This window comes from Hyla sarda, unplaced genomic scaffold, assembly GCF_029499605.1.
Source record: "Hyla sarda isolate aHylSar1 unplaced genomic scaffold, aHylSar1.hap1 scaffold_2591, whole genome shotgun sequence".
Classification (NCBI taxonomy): Eukaryota; Metazoa; Chordata; class Amphibia; order Anura; family Hylidae; genus Hyla; species Hyla sarda.
In genome coordinates, this window is record NW_026609281.1 from 441 (window position 1) to 24,717 (window position 24,277).

At 51.7% G+C, this 24,277-nt stretch overlaps 1 protein-coding gene across 1 annotated transcript in view; it reads right to left on the reverse strand.

Moving 5' to 3' along the window:
• Positions 1–1,713: 1,713 nt before the first annotated feature.
• LOC130324103 (unconventional myosin-Ie-like) overlaps positions 1,714–24,277 on the reverse strand; it is a gene marked incomplete at its 5' end in the record, with an annotated part of 29,453 nt that continues 6,889 nt past the window's right edge. Inside the window, 18 exon segments of the mRNA XM_056553213.1 lie at positions 1,714–1,925; positions 5,671–5,852; positions 6,390–6,579; positions 6,659–6,724; positions 6,810–6,967; positions 7,424–7,570; positions 7,655–7,800; positions 7,873–8,042; positions 8,125–8,239; positions 8,315–8,459; positions 8,533–8,631; positions 8,705–8,811; positions 16,631–16,712; positions 16,799–16,884; positions 18,271–18,438; positions 18,540–18,626; positions 20,705–20,791; positions 21,427–21,507. Coding sequence (XP_056409188.1) covers positions 1,849–1,925; positions 5,671–5,852; positions 6,390–6,579; positions 6,659–6,724; positions 6,810–6,967; positions 7,424–7,570; positions 7,655–7,800; positions 7,873–8,042; positions 8,125–8,239; positions 8,315–8,459; positions 8,533–8,631; positions 8,705–8,811; positions 16,631–16,712; positions 16,799–16,884; positions 18,271–18,438; positions 18,540–18,626; positions 20,705–20,791; positions 21,427–21,507 — 2,193 coding nt within the window.

Consider the following 24,277-nt stretch of genomic DNA (forward strand, 5'->3'; position numbering starts at 1 on the left):
CAGGGGGTGATGTAATGTGCGGCCCCCATCATTGGAGCAGGGGGTGAGGTAATGTGTGGCCCCCATCATTGGAGCAGGATGTGTAGGAATACAGCAAATTTGTGGCCCCCATTATTGGAGCAGGGGGTGATGTAATGTGCGGCCCCCATTATTGGAGCAGGATGTGATGTAATGTGCGGCCCCCATTATTGGAGCAGGATGTGATGTAATGTGCGGCCCCCATTATTGGAGCAGGATGTGATGTAATGTGCGGCCCCCATTATTGGAGCAGGATGTGATGTAATGTGCGGCCCCCCCCCTCATTGGAGCAGGATATATAGGAATACGGCAGATAATGTGCAGCCCCCATCACTAGAGCAGGAGGTATAGGAATGGCGGCAGATAGCGTACAGCCCCCCATTATTGCAGCAAGATGTGTAGGAATAGCACCAGATCATGTGTGGCCCCCCATTATTGGAGAAGGATGTGGTGTAATGTGCGGCCCCCATCATTGCAGCAGGATGTATCGGAATGGCAGCAGATAATGTGCGGCCCCCATCATTGCAGCAGGATGTATAGTAATAGCGGCAGATAATATGCGGCCCCCATCATTGCAGCAGGATATATAGGAATACGGCAGATAATGTGCGGCCCCCATCATTGCAGCAGGATGTATCGGAATGGCAGCAGATAATGTGCGGCCCCCATCATTGCAGCAGGATATATAGGAATACGGCAGATAATATGCGGCCCCCATCATTGCAGCAGGATATATAGGAATACGGCAGATAATATGCGGCCCCCATCATTGCAGCAGGATGTATCGGAATGGCAGCAGATAATGTGCGGCCCCCATCATTGCAGCAGGATATATAGGAATACGGCAGATAATATGCGGCCCCCATCATTGCAGCAGGATATATAGGAATACGGCAGATAATGTGCGGCCCCCATCATTGCAGCAGGATGTATCGGAATGGCAGCAGATAATATGCGGCCCCCATCATTGCAGCAGGATATATAGGAAAACGGCAGATAATATGCGGCCCCCATCATTGCAGCAGGATGTGTAGGAATACGGCAGATAATGTGCGGCCCCCATCATTGCAGCAGGATGTATAGTAATAGTGGCAGATAATATGCGGCCCCCATTGCAGCAGGATGTATCGGAATACGGCAGATAATATGCGGCCCCCATCATTGCAGCAGGATGTATAGTAATAGCGGCAGATAATATGCAGCCCCCATCATTGCAGCAGGATGTATCGGAATACGGCAGATAATATGCGGCCCCCATCATTGCAGCAGGATATATAGGAATACGGCAGATAATATGCGGCCCCCATCATTGCAGCAGGATGTATAGTAATAGCGGCAGATAATATGCAGCCCCCATCATTGCAGCAGGATGTATAGTAATACGGCAGATAATATGCGGCCCCCATCATTGCAGCAGGATGTATAGTAATACGGCAGATAATATGCGGCCCCCATCATTGCAGCAGGATGTATAGTAATACGGCAGATAATATGCGGCCCCCATCATTGCAGCAGGATGTATAGTAATACGGCAGATAATATGCGGCCCCCATCATTGCAGCAGATAATATGCGGCCCCCATCATTGCAGCAGGATGTATAGTAATACGGCAGATAATATGCGGCCCCCATCATTGCAGCAGGAGGTGCATTCTTGTATGATTAGGATAAAAGCCCTGGACTCTGGCAATGCTGAGGGAAGACATTTATTGGCAGTTCCACTGAAAGGAAAATTAAAAAGTATAAAAACAGGACTAATAAAAACATGGCGCCGGGCCGCCATATTATAAAAGCTTTGTGTGGTGGAGGCCATGACACCCGGCGGCCACATTCAGATCTTCTCTACATAATTCCCCGGAAACAAACCTTCCCGGCCACGGATTCTGCCCTGCCACCAGCCAGACGGATCTGTAGAAGAATGGAACATGGAGTCATTGTGGAGAAGGGTCATCGCCATCCCTCCCCCAAACAGTGGAATCTGTGTATATACTATACAGGGACATGGAGTAGGAGCCAGAGCTGCACGTCATCGCCATCCCTCCCCCCAAACAGTGGAATCTGTGTATATACTATACAGGGACATGGAGTAGGAGCCAGAGCTGCACGTCATCGCCATCCCTCCCCCCAAACAGTGGAATCTGTGTATATACTATACAGGGACATGGAGTAGGAGCCAGAGCTGCACGTCATCGCCATCCCTCCCCCAAACAGTGGAATCTGTGTATATACTATACAGGGACATGGAGTAGGAGCCAGAGCTGCACGTCATCGCCATCCCTCCCCCAAACAGTGGAATCTGTGTATATACTATACAGGGACAGGGAGTAGGATCCAGAGCTGCACGTCATCGCCATCCCTCCCCAAACCAGTGGAATCTGTGTATATACTATACAGGGACATGGAGTAGGATCCAGAGCTGCACGTCATCGCCATCCCTCCCCCAAACAGTGGAATCTGTGTATATACTATACAGGGACAGGGAGTAGGATCTAGAGCTGCACGTCATTGCCATCCCTCCCCCAAACAGTGGAATCTGTGTATATACTATACAGGGACAGGGAGTAGGATCTAGAGCTGCACGTCATCGCCATCCCTCCCCCAAACAGTGGAATCTGTGTATATACTATACAGGGACAGGGAGTAGGATCTAGAGCTGCACGTCATCGCCATCCCTCCCCCAAACAGTGGAATCTGTGTATATACTATACAGGGACATGGAGTAGGAGCCAGAGCTGCACGTCATCGCCATCCCTCCCCCCAAACAGTGGAATCTGTGTATATACTATACAGGGACATGGAGTAGGAGCCAGAGCTGCACGTCATCGCCATCCCTCCCCCAAACAGTGGAATCTGTGTATATACTATACAGGGACATGGAGTAGGAGCCAGAGCTGCACGTCATCGCCATCCCTCCCCCAAACAGTGGAATCTGTGTATATACTATACAGGGACATGGAGTAGGAGCCAGAGCTGCACGTCATCGCCATCCCTCCCCCAAACAGTGGAATCTGTGTATATACTATACAGGGACATGGAGTAGGAGCCAGAGCTGCACGTCATCGCCATCCCTCCCCCAAACAGTGGAATCTGTGTATATACTATACAGGGACATGGAGTAGGAGCCAGAGCTGCACGTCATCGCCATCCCTCCCCCCAAACAGTGGAATCTGTGTATATACTATACAGGGACATGGAGTAGGAGCCAGAGCTGCACGTCATCGCCATCCCTCCCCCCAAACAGTGGAATCTGTGTATATACTATACAGGGACATGGAGTAGGAGCCAGAGCTGCACGTCATCGCCATCCCTCCCCCAAACAGTGGAATCTGTGTATATACTATACAGGGACATGGAGTAGGATCTAGAGCTGCACGTCATTGCCATCCCTCCCCCAAACAGTGGAATCTGTGTATATACTATACAGGGACATGGAGTAGGAGCCAGAGCTGCACGTCATCGCCATCCCTCCCCCAAACAGTGGAATCTGTGTATATACTATACAGGGACATGGAGTAGGAGCCAGAGCTGCACGTCATCGCCATCCCTCCCCCCAAACAGTGGAATCTGTGTATATACTATACAGGGACATGGAGTAGGAGCCAGAGCTGCACGTCATCGCCATCCCTCCCCCCAAACAGTGGAATCTGTGTATATACTATACAGGGACATGGAGTAGGAGCCAGAGCTGCACGTCATCGCCATCCCTCCCCCAAACAGTGGAATCTGTGTATATACTATACAGGGACATGGAGTAGGAGCCAGAGCTGCACGTCATCGCCATCCCTCCCCCAAACAGTGGAATCTGTGTATATACTATACAGGGACAGGGAGTAGGATCCAGAGCTGCACGTCATCGCCATCCCTCCCCAAACCAGTGGAATCTGTGTATATACTATACAGGGACATGGAGTAGGATCCAGAGCTGCACGTCATCGCCATCCCTCCCCCAAACAGTGGAATCTGTGTATATACTATACAGGGACAGGGAGTAGGATCTAGAGCTGCACGTCATTGCCATCCCTCCCCCAAACAGTGGAATCTGTGTATATACTATACAGGGACAGGGAGTAGGATCTAGAGCTGCACGTCATCGCCATCCCTCCCCCAAACAGTGGAATCTGTGTATATACTATACAGGGACAGGGAGTAGGATCTAGAGCTGCACGTCATCGCCATCCCTCCCCCAAACAGTGGAATCTGTGTATATACTATACAGGGACATGGAGTAGGAGCCAGAGCTGCACGTCATCGCCATCCCTCCCCCCAAACAGTGGAATCTGTGTATATACTATACAGGGACATGGAGTAGGAGCCAGAGCTGCACGTCATCGCCATCCCTCCCCCAAACAGTGGAATCTGTGTATATACTATACAGGGACATGGAGTAGGAGCCAGAGCTGCACGTCATCGCCATCCCTCCCCCAAACAGTGGAATCTGTGTATATACTATACAGGGACATGGAGTAGGAGCCAGAGCTGCACGTCATCGCCATCCCTCCCCCAAACAGTGGAATCTGTGTATATACTATACAGGGACATGGAGTAGGAGCCAGAGCTGCACGTCATCGCCATCCCTCCCCCAAACAGTGGAATCTGTGTATATACTATACAGGGACATGGAGTAGGAGCCAGAGCTGCACGTCATCGCCATCCCTCCCCCAAACAGTGGAATCTGTGTATATACTATACAGGGACAGGGAGTAGGATCCAGAGCTGCACGTCATCGCCATCCCTCCCCAAACCAGTGGAATCTGTGTATATACTATACAGGGACATGGAGTAGGATCCAGAGCTGCACGTCATCGCCATCCCTCCCCCAAACAGTGGAATCTGTGTATATACTATACAGGGACATGGAGTAGGAGCCAGAGCTGCACGTCATTGCCATCCCTCCCCCAAACAGTGGAATCTGTGTATATACTATACAGGGACATGGAGTAGGATCCAGAGCTGCACGTCATCGCCATCCCTCCCCAAACCAGTGGAATCTGTGTATATACTACACAGGGGCACGATACCGGGGCAGTTAGTCAGGGCCAGGCTTACACTGCAGAGACCGATGGGGCACTTACACAGGCCCAAATCGTTCATCAGGTACAATTTAAAGGGGTGCTCCAAAGGATAAGGGATAATTTGTCTGAGTGTGGGCCGCCTGCCGCCTCCCCCCCCCCCCCCCCCCCCCTTGATGATCTCCTTGAAGCCCCCAGCATTCTATACAGTATGTTTAGAACACTGGTTTTCACGACCAGAGACGTGACATCAAGCCACGCCCCCTCCTCTAGGCTTGAATAGAGGGGGCGGGGCATGGCATGACCTCTCCGGCTGCGGAAACACAGCATTATCAACATAATGTTTAGAATACCGGGTGCTGCAAAAGAGAGATCATGGGGGGGTCCCTGCTGCGGGACCCTCTGCCTATTGTAGGGGATAAGATGTCTGTGGGCAGAGTACCCCTTTAAATTGTACCTGCTAGAGACTCTATAGGTGTAAATGCCCCTGCGATCAGACATCTTATCCCCTATCCTTTGGATGTCTGTGGGAAGAATACCCCTTTAACAATGGACGATGGCTTTAGCTGACAGATGAGACTGTAATTGTATGTAATTAAATCGGCCATGTAATGTGTAATTAATGTACGGCCACCTTTACGCACCTTCGCGGACAATCTCCAAGATGTCTTCTGCATTGAAGCTGAGCTCATCTGTATCCTGCGCATCGTAGGCGTAGAGCGCGCGGCAGCGGGGGAGTTGAGGCTGGGGTTTGGGTTTAGGCGTAGGTTTGCTTCTTCCTCCGCCGGGCACCGGCTTTACTTCTTTGGAAAGTCTCCTGAGGACTCTGGAAGATGACAACGTGTGTTATAGGAGATTTTAACCCCTTGTTCACCCCTATTCACACACCATGGGTGTCAGGAACCTTTATGAATAGTGGAGGGGTGTAAAAGAGTGTAAGACAACAAAATGGTTCCCCGAGATCTGAATAGTCTACTTTCCTGGTGGCCACAACATTTAGACCCCAATGCTTCTACTGAATTAAAGGGATTATCCAGGAATACAGAGATAATTGGTTTCAAAAACAGCTCCACGTCTGTCCCAAGGTTGTGTGCGGTATTACAACTTGGCTCCATTCACTTCAATGGAACTGAGCTGCAGAACTGCACCCAACCTGGAGACAGAAAAGCAGAGCTAATAAAGAACAGCTCCCCATCTATTACTGAATAACCCCTTTAACGTTCAGGAGAACTTCATGGATGTGAAACCAGATTTTTGTATCATTGGATCTGATTTACTACGTGTTTAGGGTTCGTATTCAAACCACTGATCTTTTCTCTTTGCTCTTCTTCCCACTTTTGACCCCTTTCCCCCCCATTCTCACCCTGCCACGCCTTTATCAGGTACATTCATGAAGTCCAGGTCCATGTTTACAGGTGGGGCTTTGGCTCGAGGACTGGCCCCCTGTCGTGGCAGGCTTGGTTGGTCGATGCTGCTCTGTCGGGATGTGAATGACATTCTTTGGGTCAGTCGGGGTCGGGAGTTCCTGCTGCCTCCATTGGCCGTCTGTGCTCCTAAGATATTACAAGGCGACATTTAGGAACAGAAAGTGTCAATGATTGAGGACGCTTTGGGATTTCTCTGTCCACTCACCACGACCTGCAGCTTTACCTCGACCATCCAGATACTGACTCTTCCGCTTATCCTTTCGAGAAGGTCCTGCAGAGGGACGAAAATCAGGAATAAGTCACTTCTAGATAATTTTTGTGCCCGTCGGTTGTGTCTGAATCAAGATGTTACTTACTAGAATTAGAGGGTAAACCAGGCCCGATGCTAACAACCTGCACCTTTCCCGATACCTTGAGGACCGCCACATCACCCATTCCGGCCTGAAACTGGATCTGTCTGTTCCCGGCAGCCCCCCAGGGTGTCCACCCTTCTTTCTTCACCTTAAACTCCAGCCTAGAAGGGAGGGAAATCTTAGGCTGGGTTCACACTACGTTTTGTCCCATACGGGAGCGCGTACGGCAGGGGGGAGCTAAAACCTCGCGCTCCCGTATGTGACCGTATGCCATTCATTTCAATGAGCCGACCGGAGTGAAACGTTCGGTCGGCTCATTTTTGCGCCTTATGCGCTTTTACAACCGGACCTAAAACCGTGGTTGACCACAGTTTTAGGTCCGGTTGTAAAAGCACATACGGCGCAAAAATGAGCCGACCGGACCGAACGTTTCACTCCGGTCGGCTCATTGAAATGAATGACATACGGGAGCGCATACGGTCACATACAGGAGTGCGAGGTTTTAGCTCCCTCCTGCCGTATGCGCTCCCGTATGGGACAAAATGTAGTGTGAACCCAGCCTTATACTGGTTTCATTTACATGACCCAAAACCTTCTTCCCTCTTCACATAACGCACTGGTTACTGAATCTGAGCGGCAGCTTCTTCTGCGTCCTTTCCTCATATCTTTTGTAGAGAAGACTGAGAAACTCTGTCTTGAAGACGCTCTCCAGGACACTGTCATACTGCGCCTCATGGATGATCAGGAAGTCGTCCTGCAGCGAACTATAGAGAGACAGCAGGTTTAATATACAGTGCCGTGGTGGCAGATGGCACTATCCTCACCCTATACAACCCCAGTGGATTTACCTTAAAGATACAGACTGGATATCCTTCAGCTCTATCTTCCTCTTCAGAACCTCTTTTATTTGCCCCTTCTCCGGCCCTTGTTTTACTTTCTCTCGCCCAATCAGATACAGGAATTTGGGAGTCAGCACTAGGTCTCGCTTCAGCGTCTACATGAGATCAATACGGTTAGTGACATCCTCACCCCCTCCACTCTGGAGAGAACAGGGCAGGTTCTTTACCTTGAAACGCCGATCGTATTTCAATACGGTGTCGGCAAAATCAATTCTTTCCCTGCGCCCGACAAACTGCCGCAACTCCGGACGCCCGTCCATCCCGATGTAATCGCCCACAAAGTTCCTGTTGATGCTGTTCCTCCGTCTCTCCTTCTTGTTCAGGACGATAGTGCACGCTGGTGAAAGACAGGTTGTGGATTGTGACGGGATGTTTGCCGCCATATTGATATCACCTGGTCACTTAACCCCTCCACCTACCTTCCTCCCTCATGCGGATGTACTTGCGGACAGCTGTGTGCTTGCGCCAGGCTTTCTGAATAACACGCGCGTAGCTGTCATATTTCCTCTCCCTCATTTCTTCTAACAAGAAGAGCTAAATACACAAGGACACTGAGGACCATTGTCATGTCTGTCACTCATGTAAACTGAATGCCCCTCCCCTACTTACAGATTCAGGGGCTTTGATGAACACCTTGGTTCTGCCCAGCTGGTACTGATCGGAGTCCATGTTGACCGACTGCAGCAGGTGGAGGACGCCTTTCTTCTCATCTCCTCTCCATTCTGGCCATGTCTCCCGTGTCAGTATGGCATACCTAGAGATCCATACATTAAACCAGCGGTAGCGCAGAACACAACCCACACACACACACACACACAACTATATACCGGTTAAGAAACTTCTTGAAGACTCTGCGGTATGCGTATCCAGCACGTCGCACGCGGATGTTCTCTCGAAGACCTAAATATTCCACCTGATGTTTCACTCTTCATTAGGGAAAAAAATGCAGTCAGAAATCTCACAACAGGGATTGGGATTAACCCCTCCCACCCCAGCTACCTGCTGTCCTCCCAGTCACGTGGTTTCTTTGTCTCATTGGGCTTAATGCAGCGTATGTAGTGGGGGGTGCACTTCATCAAGGTCTGCACCAAGTCATTGGCTTGTTTCTGAAGGGAAGAGAAATTATTTAGGTCAATTAGTAAAGACACAAAAGTGTTCAGAGCAGGAAAGTGCCCACAGAACAGACCGGAAGCAGCCCCCACAGAATAATAATACATGTCCGAAATACAACACAAAATCCAGATGCACCATGATTCCATAGTCAAAGGTTTGTTTCAGACCGATCCAAGAAACAGAACTTTACACAAAGAAAAATGGAACCTCAAAAGACCCAAAAATAAACCCTCTGCATATAAGCTCTCAACAAACAAAACGATGTCCAGCCCGGCAGATCGTCAGCATGATGTTGTACTTTATTGGGTGCTACATGGAATCACCGATACACAGAAACGTTTTGTTCTTTGATTGCCATAAATCTACAGTGCAGGAGTGAGCTGACATTCACTTGCTTTTGGTTTATAGGCCCTCAACCAAAGAAAGCCAGAGCCTTACCTAGAGAGCCCAACCAAAGAAAGCCAGAGCCTTACCTAGAGAGCCCAACCAAAGAAAGCCAGAGCCTTACCTAGAGAGCCCAACCAAAGAAAGCCAGAGCCTTACCTAGAGAGCCCAACCAAAGAAAGCCAGAGCCTTACCTAGAGAGCCCAACCAAAGAAAGCCAGAGCCTTACCTAGAGAGCCCAACCAAAGAAAGCCAGAGCCTTACCTAGAGAGCCCAACCAAAGAAAGCCAGAGCCTTACCTAGAGAGCCCAACCAAAGAAAGCCAGAGCCTTACCTAGAGAGCCCAACCAAAGAAAGCCAGAGCCTTACCTAGAGAGCCCAACCAAAGAAAGCCAGAGCCTTACCTAGAGAGCCCAACCAAAGAAAGCCAGAGCCTTACCTAGAGAGCCCAACCAAAGAAAGCCAGAGCCTTACCTAGAGAGCCCAACCAAAGAAAGCCAGAGCCTTACCTAGAGAGCCCAACCAAAGAAAGCCAGAGCCTTACCTAGAGAGCCCAACCAAAGAAAGCCAGAGCCTTACCTAGAGAGCCCAACCAAAGAAAGCCAGAGCCTTACCTAGAGAGCCCAACCAAAGAAAGCCAGAGCCTTACCTAGAGAGCCCAACCAAAGAAAGCCAGAGCCTTACCTAGAGAGCCCAACCAAAGAAAGCCAGAGCCTTACCTAGAGAGCCCAACCAAAGAAAGCCAGAGCCTTACCTAGAGAGCCCAACCAAAGAAAGCCAGAGCCTTACCTAGAGAGCCCAAATTGGAATGAATCAAAACCTGTGCTGAGGAAAAGTGGTGCAGTAGCCCATAGCAACCAGATTACTTTAATTTTTAAAAAGGCTTCTGGAAAAAAAAATTGATCTGATTGGTTGCTATGGGCGACTGAACCACTTTTCCTCTGAACAGGTTTTGATAAATCTCATTGGGTAAGGTCACCTTTCAAAAGCAATTCTGTCCGTGCAAAAACACATTTTCTCGATCGGTCCTTATTAGAAGTATTCTTCCTTTTTCTTGCTCAGCTGGTACAATGTGCTGTATCAGCACCATCTTCTCGATGTCCTTCTATCTGCTCTCCTCTCCTTCTCCAGCCTGTACAATGTTCTGTATGAGCACCATCTTCTCTACAACCTTGTATATGCTGTATTCTCCTTTTCCAACCAGTACAATGTGCTATATGAGCGCCATCTTCTTGATGTCCTTGTATCTGCTCTCCTCTCCAGCCTGTACAATGTTCTATATGAGCGCCATCTTCTGTCCTTGTATCTGCTCTCCTCTCCTTCTCCAGCCTGTACAATGTTCTATATGAGCGCCATCTTCTCGATGTCCTTGTATCTGCTCTCCTCTCCAGCCTGTACAATGTTCTATATGAGCACCATCTTCTCGATGTCCTTGTATCTGCTCTCCTCTCCTTCTCCAGCCTGTACAATGTTCTATATGAGCGCCATCTTCTCGATGTCCTTGTATCTCCTCTCCTTCTCCAGCCTGTACAATGTTCTATATGAGCGCCATCTTCTCGATGTCCTTGTATCTGCTCTCCTCTCCAGCCTGTACAATGTTCTGTATGAGCGCCATCTTCTGTCCTTGTATCTGCTCTCCTCTCCAGCCTGTACAATGTTCTATATGAGCGCCATCTTCTCGATGTCCTTGTATCTGCTCTCCTCTCCAGCCTGTACAATGTTCTATATGAGCACCATCTTCTCGATGTCCTTGTATCTGCTCTCCTCTCCTTCTCCAGCCTGTACAATGTTCTATATGAGCGCCATCTTCTCGATGTCCTTGTATCTCCTCTCCTTCTCCAGCCTGTACAATGTTCTATATGAGCGCCATCTTCTCGATGTCCTTGTATCTGCTCTCCTCTCCAGCCTGTACAATGTTCTGTATGAGCGCCATCTTCTGTCCTTGTATCTGCTCTCCTCTCCAGCCTGTACAATGTTCTGTATGAGCGCCATCTTCTGTCCTTGTATCTGCTCTCCTCTCCAGCCTGTACAATGTTCTATATGAGCACCATCTTCTCGATGTCCTTGTATCTGCTCTCCTCTCCTTCTCCAGCCTGTACAATGTTCTATATGAGCGCCATCTTCTCGATGTCCTTGTATCTCCTCTCCTTCTCCAGCCTGTACAATGTTCTATATGAGCGCCATCTTCTCGATGTCCTTGTATCTGCTCTCCTCTCCAGCCTGTACAATGTTCTGTATGAGCGCCATCTTCTGTCCTTGTATCTGCTCTCCTCTCCAGCCTGTACAATGTTCTGTATGAGAGCCATCTTCTCGATGTCCTTGTATCTGCTCTCCCTCTCCAGCTGGTTTGCGGTCCTTTTTCCTCTATTTTCTCATCTAGTCTGTGTAGGCAGCTATGGTTTTATTTCTTTATTCTAATACTTTCTAATTGATCCATCATTTGGAGGATATCTGCCCAGACCTGTTTATTGTGGCTACAAACTACGAGACCTCATGGAGCCTCCAGTGTTTGGTATTTTCAGGCCCTATTTGATGTGTAGATGAGAGCCGGATATTCTATGCAAGAATGTGGATTTTCCGGTTGCTTCTCAGGTGTTTATAATGTAGACTTCTCACTCCTGGCTGGTGGATTGTGATACCTCGTATCCAAACATGAGCCAAACTTCCCAAAACACAAAAAAAAAAAAAAAAAAAAAAAAAAAAAAAACAATAAACCAATCACAATGGGAGGAAGAGAAGGAAGGATCAGGTGGATGAAGGAAGGATCAGTCAGTCTGGGGATTTCACCTCCATTTATCAATAACTACACATCAGCAGCAGTCGGCATTTATCCTCTCTGGGACTTGTCCCGGATCCCCAGGAGAGCGAGCGCCACTTTAAGCTGCATGCGCACCAGACTACTTAATTACCTGCCTGGCTACCTACCCCAATGACCTGATTGGCTACTTAACTTATTACCTACCCACCTACTTACCTTCCTGGCTACCTACCTAGATAGCAACCTACTTAGCTACCTACGTACTTGCATAGCTAGCTACCTATTTGGCTACCTAGTTAGCTACCTACCAACATACATACCTACTGGGGGAGGGACTGGATTCGTCTACCTAAGGATGCATTTACCTATTTTAGGGCTACCTACCTGAGGACATACCTGCCTATTAGGCTTGGACTACCTAATAAGGTGGTTGTGGTGGGGTCTGTATTATGGTGGGGGGCGATTCTGGGGTCTGTATTATGGTGGGGGGCGATTCTGGGGTCTGTATTGTGGTGGGGGGCGATTCTGGGGTCTGTATTGTGGTGGGGGGCGATTCTGGGGTCTGTATTGTGGTGGGGGGCGATTCTGGGGTCTGTATTCTGGTGGGGGGCGATTCTGGGGTCTGTATTGTGGTGGGGGGCGATTCTGGGGTCTGTATTCTGGTGGGGGGGGTGATTCTGGGGTCTGTATTCTGGTGGGGGGGGGTGATTCTGGGGTCTGTATTCTGGTGGGGGGGGGTGATTCTGGGGTCTGTATTGTGGTGGGGGGTGATTCTGGGGTCTGTATTGTGGTGGGAGGTGATTCTGGGGTCTGTATTGTGGTGGGGGGTGATTCTGGGGTCTGTATTCTGGTGGGGGGGGGTGATTCTGGGGTCTGTATTCTGGTGGGGGGGGGGGTGATTCTGGGGTCTGTATTGTGGTGGGGGGTGATTCTGGGGTCTGTATTGTGGTGGGGGGTGATTCTGGGGTCTGTATTGTGGTGGGTGGTGATTCTGGGGTCTGTATTATGGTGGGTGGTAAACTATAGGGGTATATCTGGCAGTCTAACCTCCTCGCTGGTCTCTCTATCACCGAGAGCAGAGACTCCGGATCTAATCTGTCAGATGGGAGGAAAGAATATTTAGAGAGGGGCTTCATGTTGTATTTCAGGAAACAATAAGGAAATTGGGAAATGTGAAAATTCTATAACCTTTAAACATCCCCAAAAAAATAAAATAAAAAAAATAAAACAAACACACACACACGAAAAACCATAAGTAGGAGACCCCGACAATGGAACACAGAGGCTTAGGCTGGGTTCACACCACGTTTTCTTAAATACGGTTTGGAGGAGGGGGGCGGGGCTTAATCGCGGCGCCTGCACTCAGCCGTATTCGGGAACCATATTTAATGCAAGTCTATGAGCCGACCAGAGTGAACCGCAGCCTCCGGTCGGCTTCGTTTTCGGCCGTATGCGGTTTCCCGGCCGCAGGCAAAAACGTGGTCGACCACGTTTTTGCCTGCGGTCGGGAAGCCGCATACGGCCGAAAACGAAGCCGACCGGAGGCTGCGGTTCACTCTGGTCGGCTCATAGACTTGCATTAAATATGGTTCCCGAATACGGCTGAGTGCGGGCGCCGCGATTAAGCCCCGCCCCCCTCCTCCAAACTGTATACGGGAACCGTATTTAAGAAAACGTGGTGTGAACCCAGCCTCAAATGGAGAATCCAACAGAACGCCCAACAATATACCCTGCTATAAATAAAATAAAGGGAACACATAAACAACACAACGTAACTCCAAGTCAGTGACACTTGTGTGAGATCCCACTGTCCACTCAGGAAGAACACTGATTGACAATCAATCTCGCATGGAACAGACAACACGTGGAAATTATAGGAAAGACACCCCCAATAAAGGAGTGGTTCTGCAGGTGGTCACCACAGACCACTTCTCAGTTCCTATGCTTCCTGGCTGACGTTTTGGTCACTTTTGAATGCTGGCGGTGCTTTCACTCTAGTGGTAGCATGAGACGGAGTCTACAACACACACAAGTGGCTCAGGTAGTGCAGCTCATCCAGGATGGCACATCAATGCGAGCTGTGGCAAGAAGGTTTGCTGTGTCTGTCAGTGTAGTCTCCAGAGCATGGAGGCGCTACCAGGAGACAGGCCAGTACATCAGGAGACGTGGAGGAGGCCGTAGGAGGGCAACAACGCAGCAGCAGGACCACTACCTCCGCCTTTGTGCAAAGAGGAGCAGGAGGAGCACTGCCAGAGCCCTGCAAAATGACCTCCAGCAGGCCACAAATGTGTATGTGTCCACTCAAACGGCCAGAAACAGTCTCCATGAGGGTGGTATGAGGGCCCGACGTCCACAGGTGGGGGTTGTGCTTACAGCCCAACACTGTGCAGGACGCTTGGCATTTGCCAGAGAACACCAAGATTGGCAAATTCACCACTGGTGCCGTGTGCTCTTCACAGATGAAAGCAGGTTCACACTGAGCACATGTGACAGACGAGACAGAGTCTGGAGATGCCGTGGAGAACGTTCTGCTGCCTGAAACATCCTCCAGCATGACCGGTTTGGTGGTGGGTCAGTAATGGTGTGGGGTGGCATTTTTTTGGGGGGGGGGCCGCAAAGCCCTCCAAGTGCTTGCCAGAGGAAGGCATTGACTGGCCGCCCGTTCCCCAGACCTGAATCCGATTGAGCACATCTGGGACGTCTCGCTCCATCCACCACAGACTGTCCAGGAGTTGGCGGATGCTTTAGTCCAGGTCTGGGAGGACATCCCTCAGGAGACCATCCTCCACCTCATCAGGAGCATGCCCAGGCGGGGAGGTCATACGGGCACGTGGAGGCCACACACACTACTGAGCCTCATTGGGACTTGTATTAAGGTTGGATCGGCCTGTAGTGGGGTTTTCCTCTGTGATTTTGAGGGTGACTCCATATCCAGACCTCCAGGGGTTGATGATTTCCATTGATAATTTGTGTGTGATTTTGTTGTCAGCGAATTCAACTATGTAACAACGAAAGTATTTCATACGATTAGTTCATTCAGCTCTAGGATGTGTCATCTTAGTGTTCACTTTATTTGTTTTTGAGCAGTGTATAAGGAACCTTAAATGAAAAGCCCAACATCGAAATATTGAACCATCCTCAGAGTCCCCATTAAAGCAGCAAGGAACCGTAGAGACCCCAACCAAGAACACGGAACATTATATGGAGACTACAGCAAAAGAAACGTTAAAACCCATATGAGATACAAAGTCACTGTAAGTGATACCAGAAGAGACTGAGCCGATGCCTAGAGCTGGGTCACCTATAAAGTGATACCAGAAGAGACTGAGCCGGTGCCTAGAGCTGGGGCACCTATAAAGTGATACCAGAAGAGACTGAGCCGGTGCCTAGAGCTGGGGCACCTATAAAGTGATACCAGAAGAGACTCGGAGCCGGTGCCTAGAGCTGGGTCACCTATAAAGTGATACCAGAAGAGACTCGGAGCCGGTGCCTAGAGCTGGGGCACCTATAAAGTGATACCAGAAGAGACTCGGAGCCGATGCCTAGAGCTGGGTCACCTATAAAGTGATACCAGAAGAGACTGAGCCGGTGCCTAGAGCTGGGTCACCTATAAAGTGATACCAGAAGAGACTCAGAGCCGGTGCCTAGAGCTGGGTCACCTATAAAGTGATACCAGAAGAGACTGAGCCGGTGCCTAGAGCTGGGGCACCTATAAAGGGATACCAGAAGAGACTGAGCCGGTGCCTAGAGCTGGGGCACCTATAAAGTGATACCAGAAGAGACTGAGCCGGTGCCTAGAGCTGGGTCACCTATAAAGTGATACCAGAAGAGACTCCGAGCCGGTGCCTAGAGCTGGGTCACCTATAAAGTGATACCAGAAGAGACTGAGCCGGTGCCTAGAGCTGGGTCACCTATAAAGTGATACCAGAAGAGACTGAGCCGGTGCCTAGAGCTGGGTCACCTATAAAGTGATACCAGAAGAGACTGAGCCGGTGCCTAGAACTGGGGCACCTATAAAGTGATACCAGAAGAGACTGAGCCGGTGCCTAGAGCTGGGGCACCTATAAAGTGATACCAGAAGAGACTGAGCCGGTGCCTAGAGCTGGGTCACCTATAAAGTGATACCAGAAGAGACTGAGCTGGTGCCTAGAGCTGGGTCACCTATAAAGTGATACCAGAAGAGACTGAGCCGGTGCCTAGAGCTGGGTCACCTATAAAGTGATACCAGAAGAGACTGAGCCGGTGCCTAGAGCTGGGTCACCTATAAAGTGATACCAGAAGAGACTGAGCCGGTGCCTAGAGCTGGGTCACCTATAAAGTGATACCAAAGAGACTGAGCCGGTGCCTGGAGCACCTATAAAGTGATACCAGAAGAGACTGAGCCGGTGCCTGGAGCACCTATAAAGTGATACCAGAAGAGACTGAGCCGGTGCCTGGAGCACCTATAAAGTGATACCAGAAGAGACTGAGCTGGTGCCTGGAGCACCTATAAAGTGATACCAGAAGAGACTGAGCCGGTGCCTAGAGCTGGGTCACCTATAAAAGTGATACCAGAAGAGACTCCGAGCCGGTGCCTAGAACTGGGGCACCTATAAAGTGATACCAGAAGAGACTGAGCCGGTGCCTAGAGCTGGGTCACCTATAAGGGCCACATGGGAGGACGTCATTACCTTTATCTTGCTGCTGGCCGTGGTCGGACGTCCTTTCTTATCGGCATTGAGATTTTCTGGAAAGCGATCTCTGATGAACGGTCTGAATAACCCAAGACATGAGAATATATATTAACCATTACTGCAGTCACAAGACAACAGGCATCATGGCTGCCCCCGATAACTCACATCTCACTGCTCTGCATCAGTTCAATAAGATCAGTGAATAATACGTCTCTATTCCGCTCACAAAAGCCATCCGCCGTGTACGACACCTGGATGGGGAAGATCACACAAGGGTTAATACCAATAGAACATTATGCCCCCAATCACATGGTACACTCCTACCACCAATCAGAACGCCTCTATCTGACCAGCAAAAATGGGCCACTGCTCCACAGGGTTAAGAGGCTCGACCAACCACATAGGGTCTAATACCCAATGCCCCCGTATGTGGCCCCCACCCCTCACCCCCTACAGGGGCCCTCACCCCCTACAGGGGTCCCCACCCCTCACGCCCTACAGGGATCCTCACCCCCTACAGGGGTCCCCACCCCTCACGCCCTACAGGGATCCTCACCCCCTACAGGGCCCCCCACCCCTCACGCCCTACAGGGATCCTCACCCCCTACAGGGCCCCCCACCCCTCACCCCCTACAGGGCCCCCCACCCCTCACCCCCTACAGGGCCCCCCACCCCTCACCCCCTACAGGGCCCCCCACCACTCACCCCCTACAGGGCCCCCCACCACTCACCCCCTACAGGGCCCTCACCCCCTATAGGGCCCCACCACTCACCCCCTACAGGGCCCCCACCACTCACCCCCTACAGGGCCCTCACCCCCTATAGGGCCTCATCACTCACCCCCTATAGGGCCCAATCACTCACCCCCTACAGGGCCCTCACCCCCTATAGGGCCCCACTCACCCCCTACAGGGCCCTCACCCCCTATAGGGCCCAATCACTCACCCCCTACAGGGCCCTCACCCCCTATAGGGCCCCATCACTCACCCCCTACAGGGCCCTCACCCCCTATAGGGCCCCATCACTCACCCCCTACAGGGCCTCATCACTCACCCCCTATAGGGCCCAATCACTCACCCCCTACAGGGCCCAATCACTCACCCCCTACAGGGCCTCATCACTCACCCCCTATAGGGCCCAATCACTCACCCCCTACAGGGCCCAATCACTCACCCCCTATAGGGCCCAATCACTCACCCCCTATAGGGCCCAATCACTCACCCCCTATAGGGCCTCATCACTCACCCCCTACAGAGCCCTCACCCCCTATAGGGCCCCATCACTCACCCCCTACAGGGCCCTCACCCCCTATAGGGCCCCATCACTCACCCCTACAGGGCCCCATCACTCACCCCCTACAGGGCCCTCACCCCCTATAGGGCCCCATCACTCACCCCCTATAGGGCCCAATCACTCACCCCCTATAGGGCCTCATCACTCACCCCCTACAGAGCCCTCACCCCCTATAGGGCCCCATCACTCACCCCCTACAGGGCCCTCACCCCCTATAGGGCCCCATCACTCACCCCTACAGGGCCCCATCACTCACCCCCTACAGGGCCCTCACCCCCTATAGGGCCCCGTCACTCACCCCTACAGGGCCCCGTCACTCACCCCTACAGGGCCCCGTCACTCACCTTCCCTGCATAGTGATGGATGATGAATCCTTTATTCCAGCTGTTAAAGTGCTGGTGGCTGCCGATGGCGGCCTGGAGCTTCTGCAGCAGCGTCTGGTCCGCGCCCTCTCCCTTCGCGTGCATTGTGGCGCAGACATCGTCCAAGATGCTCATAATTCCTGGAGGACTCTGTAACAACAGAGGATACGAGGCGCTAAATGGGAAGAGCTCCCCCTTAATGTGGTGGAAACATCCAGAATCCTCTACAGAAAGAGTCGACTGGCACTCACCACTTTATTCTCTATCAGGTCGCACACGATCTTGTTATTAAAGTATTCGATCGGATTCCAGCGGATCCCCTCCTGCACGTACTCCTCCTGGAAGAGGAAAGGTCATCAGGACCCCCACTATGGGGGGATACAGGAATCCTCTATAATGGTCAGGACCCCCACTATGGGGGGATACAGGAATCCTCTATAATGGTCAGGACCCCCACTATGGGGGGATACAGGAATCCTCTATAATGGTCAGGACCCCCACTATGGGGGGATACAGGAATCCTCTATAATGGTCAGGACCCCCACTATGGGGGGATACAGGAATCCTCTATAATGGTCAGGACCCCCACTATGGGGGGGGGGGGGTACAGGAATCCTCTATAATGGTCAGGACCCCCACTATGGGGGGATACAGGAATCTTCTATAATGGTCAGGACCCCCACTATGGGGGGATACAGGAATCTTCTATAATGGTCAGGACCCCCACTATGGGGGGATACAGGAATCCTCTATAATGGTCAGGACCCCCACTATGGGGGGGGGGGGGGGGTACAGGAATCCTCTATAATGGTCAGGACCCCCACTATGGGGGGATACAGGAATCTTCTATAATGGTCAGGACCCCCACTATGGGGGGGATACAGGAATCTTCTATAATGGTCAGGACCCCCACTATGGGGGGGATACAGGAATCCTCTATAATGGTCAGGACCCCCACTATGGGGGGATACAGGAATCTTCTATAATGGTCAGGACCCCCACTATGGGGGGATACAGGAATCCTCTATAATGGTCAGGACCCCCACTATGAGGAGGGGGGGGGGGGAATACAGGAATCCTCTATAATGGTCAGGACCCCCACTACGGGGGGGGGGGGGGGGGATACAGGAATCCTCTATAATGGTCAGGACCCCCACTATGGGGGGGGGGATACAGGAATCTTCTATAATGGTCAGGACCCCCACTATGGGGGGATACAGGAATCCTCTATAATGGTCAGGACCCCCACTACGGGGGGGGGGGGGGGATACAGGAATCCTCTATAATGGTCAGGACCCCCACTATGGGGGGATACAGGAATCTTCTATAATGGTCAGGGACCCCCACTATGGGGGGATACAGGAATCCTCTATAATGGTCAGGACCCCCACTACGGGGGGGGGGGGGGATACAGGAATCTTCTATAATGGTCAGGTCCCCCACTATGGGGGGATACAGGAACCCTCTATAATGGTCGGGTGGTCTCACTATGGGGGGGGGGGGAATCCTCTAACGGTCGGGTGGTCTCACTATATGGGGGGGATCCTCTATAATGGTCAGGTGGTCTCACTATGGGGGGGGGATCCTCTAACGGTTGGGTGGTCTCACTATGGAGGGGGGAATACAGGAATCCTCTATAAAGGTCGGGTGGTCTCACTATGAGGGGGATCCTCTAATGGTCGGGTGGTCTCACTATGAGGGGGATCCTCTAATGGTCGGGTGGTCTCACTATGGGGGGGGTATCCTCATAACGGTCGGGTGGTCTCACTATGGGGGGGGATCCTCTATAACGGTCGGGTGGTCTCACTATGGGGGAGGGGGATCCTATATAACGGTCGGGTGGTCTCACTATGGGGGGGGGAGGGGGATCCTCTATAACGGTCGGGTGGTCTCACTATGAGGGGGGGATCCTCTATAATGGTCGGGTGGTCTCACTATGGGGGGGGGGGGGAATACAGGAATCCTCTATAACGGTCGGGTGGTCTCACTATGAGGGGGATCCTCTAATGGTCGGGTGGTCTCACTATGGGGGGGATCCTCATAATGGTCGGGTGGTCTCACTATGGGGGGGATCCTCATAATGGTCGGGTGGTCTCACTATGAGGGGGATCCTCTAATGGTCAGGTGGTCTCACTATGGGGGGGGGATCCTCATAATGGTCGGGTGGTCTCACTATGGGGGGGGAGGGGGATCCTCTATAACGGTCGGGTCGTCTCACTATGAGGGGGATCCTCTATAACGGTCGGGTGGTCTCACTATGGGGGGGGGATCCTCTATAACGGTCGGGTGGTCTCACTATGGGGGGGGGATCCTATATAACGGTCGGGTGGTCTCACTATGGGGGGGGGGATCCCCTATAACGGTCGGGTGGTCTCACTATGGGGGGGGATCCTATATAACGGTCGGGTGGTCTCACCTGCTCGGCCTTCAGTGTGAGCTCGATGAAGATTTGCTGAAGCTTCTCATTCACAAAATTAATGCAAAATTGTTCAAAGCCATTTTTCTGTTGAGGAAAAGACAAAGAAAGTGTAAGACCCCCATATACAGAGGTACCACCGGACCCCTCTATAACAGACATGTCCTGTGCTCCCCCATATACAGAGGTACACCAGACCCCTCTATAACAGACATGTCCTATACAATCCCCATATACAGAGGTACCACCGGACTCCTATATAACAGACATGTCCTATACAACCCCCATATACAGAGGTACCACCGGACCCCTCTATAACAGACATGTCCTATACAATCCCCATATACAGAGGTACCACCGGACTCCTATATAAACAGACATGTCCTATACAATTCCCATATAGAGGGGTCCGGTGGTACCTCTGTATAACAGACATGTCCTATACAATCCCCATTTACAGAGGTACCACCGGACCCCTATATAACAGACATGTCCTGTGCCCCCCCATATACAGAGGTACCACTGGACCCCTATATAACAGACATGTCCTGTGCCCCCCCCCATATACAGAGGTACCACCGGACCCTTATATAATAGAGATGTCCTATACAATCCCCATATACAGAGTTACCACCGGACCCCTATATAACAGACATGCCCTGTGCCCTCCCATATACAGAGGTACCACCGGACCCCTGTATTGCAGAGATCCTCCCTCTTACCTGAAATATCTCAAATCCATAAATATCTAGAACCCCGATATTGTATTCCTCAGTGTCCTTCTGCATCGCTTTATTCACAGCCTAGAGAAACATAGAAATCAGAGCGGAGAACACAATACACAGAGAGCGAGCGGGGAGAACACAATACACAGAGCGAGCGAGCAGGGAGAAAACAATACACAGAGCGAGCGGGGAGAACACAATACACAGCGAGCGAGCGGGGAGAACACAAAATACACAGCGAGCGAGCGGGGAGAACACACTACACAGAGCGAGCGAGCGAGGAGAACACACTACACAGAGCGAGCGAGCGAGGAGAACACACTACACAGAGCGAGCGAGCGAGGAGAACACACTACACAGAGCGAGCGAGCGAGGAGAACACACTACACAGAGCGAGCGAGCGAGGAGAACACACTACACAGAGCGAGACAGAGCGAGACAGAGCGAGACAGAGCGAGACAGAGCGAGACAGAGCGAGACAGAGCGAGACAGAGCGAGACAGAGCGAGACAGAGCGAGACAGAGAGAGACAGAGAGAGACAGAGAGAGACAGAGAGAGACAGAGAGAGACAGAGAGAGACAGAGAACACATTACACCGAGAGAGCGAGCGAGGAGAATACAATACAGAGTGCGGGCAGCCTGCACTATACAGGGGCGGGGAGAATACAATACAGAGAGCGGGCAGCCTGCACTATACAGGGGCGGGGAGAATACAATACAGAGAGCGGGCAGCCTGCACTATACAGGGGGCGGGCAGAATACAATCCAGGGGGCGGGCAGCCTGCACTATACAGGGAGAATACAATACAGAGAGTGGGCAGCCTGCACTATACAGGGGGCGGGCAGAATACAATCCAGGGGGCGGGCAGCCTGCACTATACAGGGAGAATACAATACAGAGAGCGGGCAGCCTGCACTATACAGGGGGCGGGCAAAATACAATACAGGGGGCGGGCAGCCTGCACTATACAGGGGCGGGGAGAATACAATACAGGGAGCGGGCAGCCTGCACTATACAGGGGGCGGGGAGAATACAATACAGAGAGCGGGCAGCCTGCACTATACAGGGAGAATACAATACAGAGAGCGGGCAGCCTGCACTATACAGGGGGCGGGCAGCCTGCACTATACAGGCAGAATACAATACAGAGAGCGGGCAGCCTGCACTATACAGGGGGCGGGCAGCCTGCACTATACAGGCAGAATACAATACAGAGAGCGGGCAGCCTGCACTATACAGGGGCGGGGAGAATACAATACAGAGAGCGGGCAGCCTGCACTATACAGGGGCGGGGAGAATACAATACAGAGAGCGGGCAGCCTGCACTATACAGGGAGAATACAATACAGAGAGCGGGCAGCCTGCACTATACAGGGAGAATACAATACAGAGAGCGGGCAGCCTGCACTATACAGGGGGCGGGCAGCCTGCACTATACAGGGGGCGGGCAGCCTGCACTATACAGGCAGAATACAATACAGAGAGCGGGCAGCCTGCACTATACAGGGGGCGGGGAGAATACAATACAGGGAGCGGGCAGCCTGCACTATACAGGGGGCGGGGAGAATACAATACAGAGAGCGGGCAGCCTGCACTATACAGGGAGAATACAATACAGAGAGCGGGCAGCCTGCACTATACAGGGGGCGGGCAGCCTGCACTATACAGGCAGAATACAATACAGAGAGCGGGCAGCCTGCACTATACAGGGGGCGGGCAGCCTGCACTATACAGGCAGAATACAATACAGAGAGCGGGCAGCCTGCACTATACAGGGAGAATACAATACAGAGAGCGGGCAGCCTGCACTATACAGGGGCGGGGAGAATACAATACAGAGAGCGGGCAGCCTGCACTATACAGGGAGAATACAATACAGAGAGCGGGCAGCCTGCACTATACAGGGGGCGGGCAAAATACAATACAGGGGGCGGGCAGCCTGCACTATACAGGGAGAATACAATACAGAGAGCGGGCAGCCTGCACTATACAGGGAGAATACAATACAGGGAGCGGGCAGCCTGCACTATACAGGGAGAATACAATACAGAGAGCGGGCAGCCTGCACTATACAGGGAGAATACAATACAGAGAGCGGGCAGCCTGCACTATACAGGGAGAATACAATACAGAGAGCGGGCAGCCTGCACTATACAGGGAGAATACAATACAGAGAGCGGGCAGCCTGCACTTTACAGGGAGAATACAATACAGAGAGCGGGCAGCCTGCACTATACAGGGAGAATACAATACAGAGAGCGGGCAGTGTGCACTATACAGGGAGAATACAATACAGAGAGCGGGCAGTGTGCACTATACAGGGAGAATACAATACAGAGAGCGGGCAGTGTGCACTATACAGGGAGAATACAATACAGAGAGCGGGCAGTGTGCACTATACAGGGAGAATACAATACAGAGAGCGGGCAGTGTGCACTATACAGGGAGAATACAATACAGAGAGCGGGCAGCCTGCACTATACAGGGAGAATACAATACAGAGAGCGGGCAGCCTGCACTATACAGGGAGAATACAATACAGAGAGCGGGCAGTGTGCACTATACAGGGAGAATACAATACAGAGAGCGGGCAGCCTGCACTATACAGGGGGCGGGGAGAATACAATACAGGGGGCGGGCAGCCTGCACTATACAGGGGGCGGGGAGAATACAATACAGAGAGCGGGCAGCCTGCACTATACAGGGGGCGGGCAGAATACAATCCAGGGGGCGGGCAGCCTGCACTATACAGGGAGAATACAATACAGGGGGCGGGCAGCCTGCACTATACAGGGGGTGGGCAGAATACAATACAGAGAGCGGGCAGCCTGCACTATACAGGGGGCG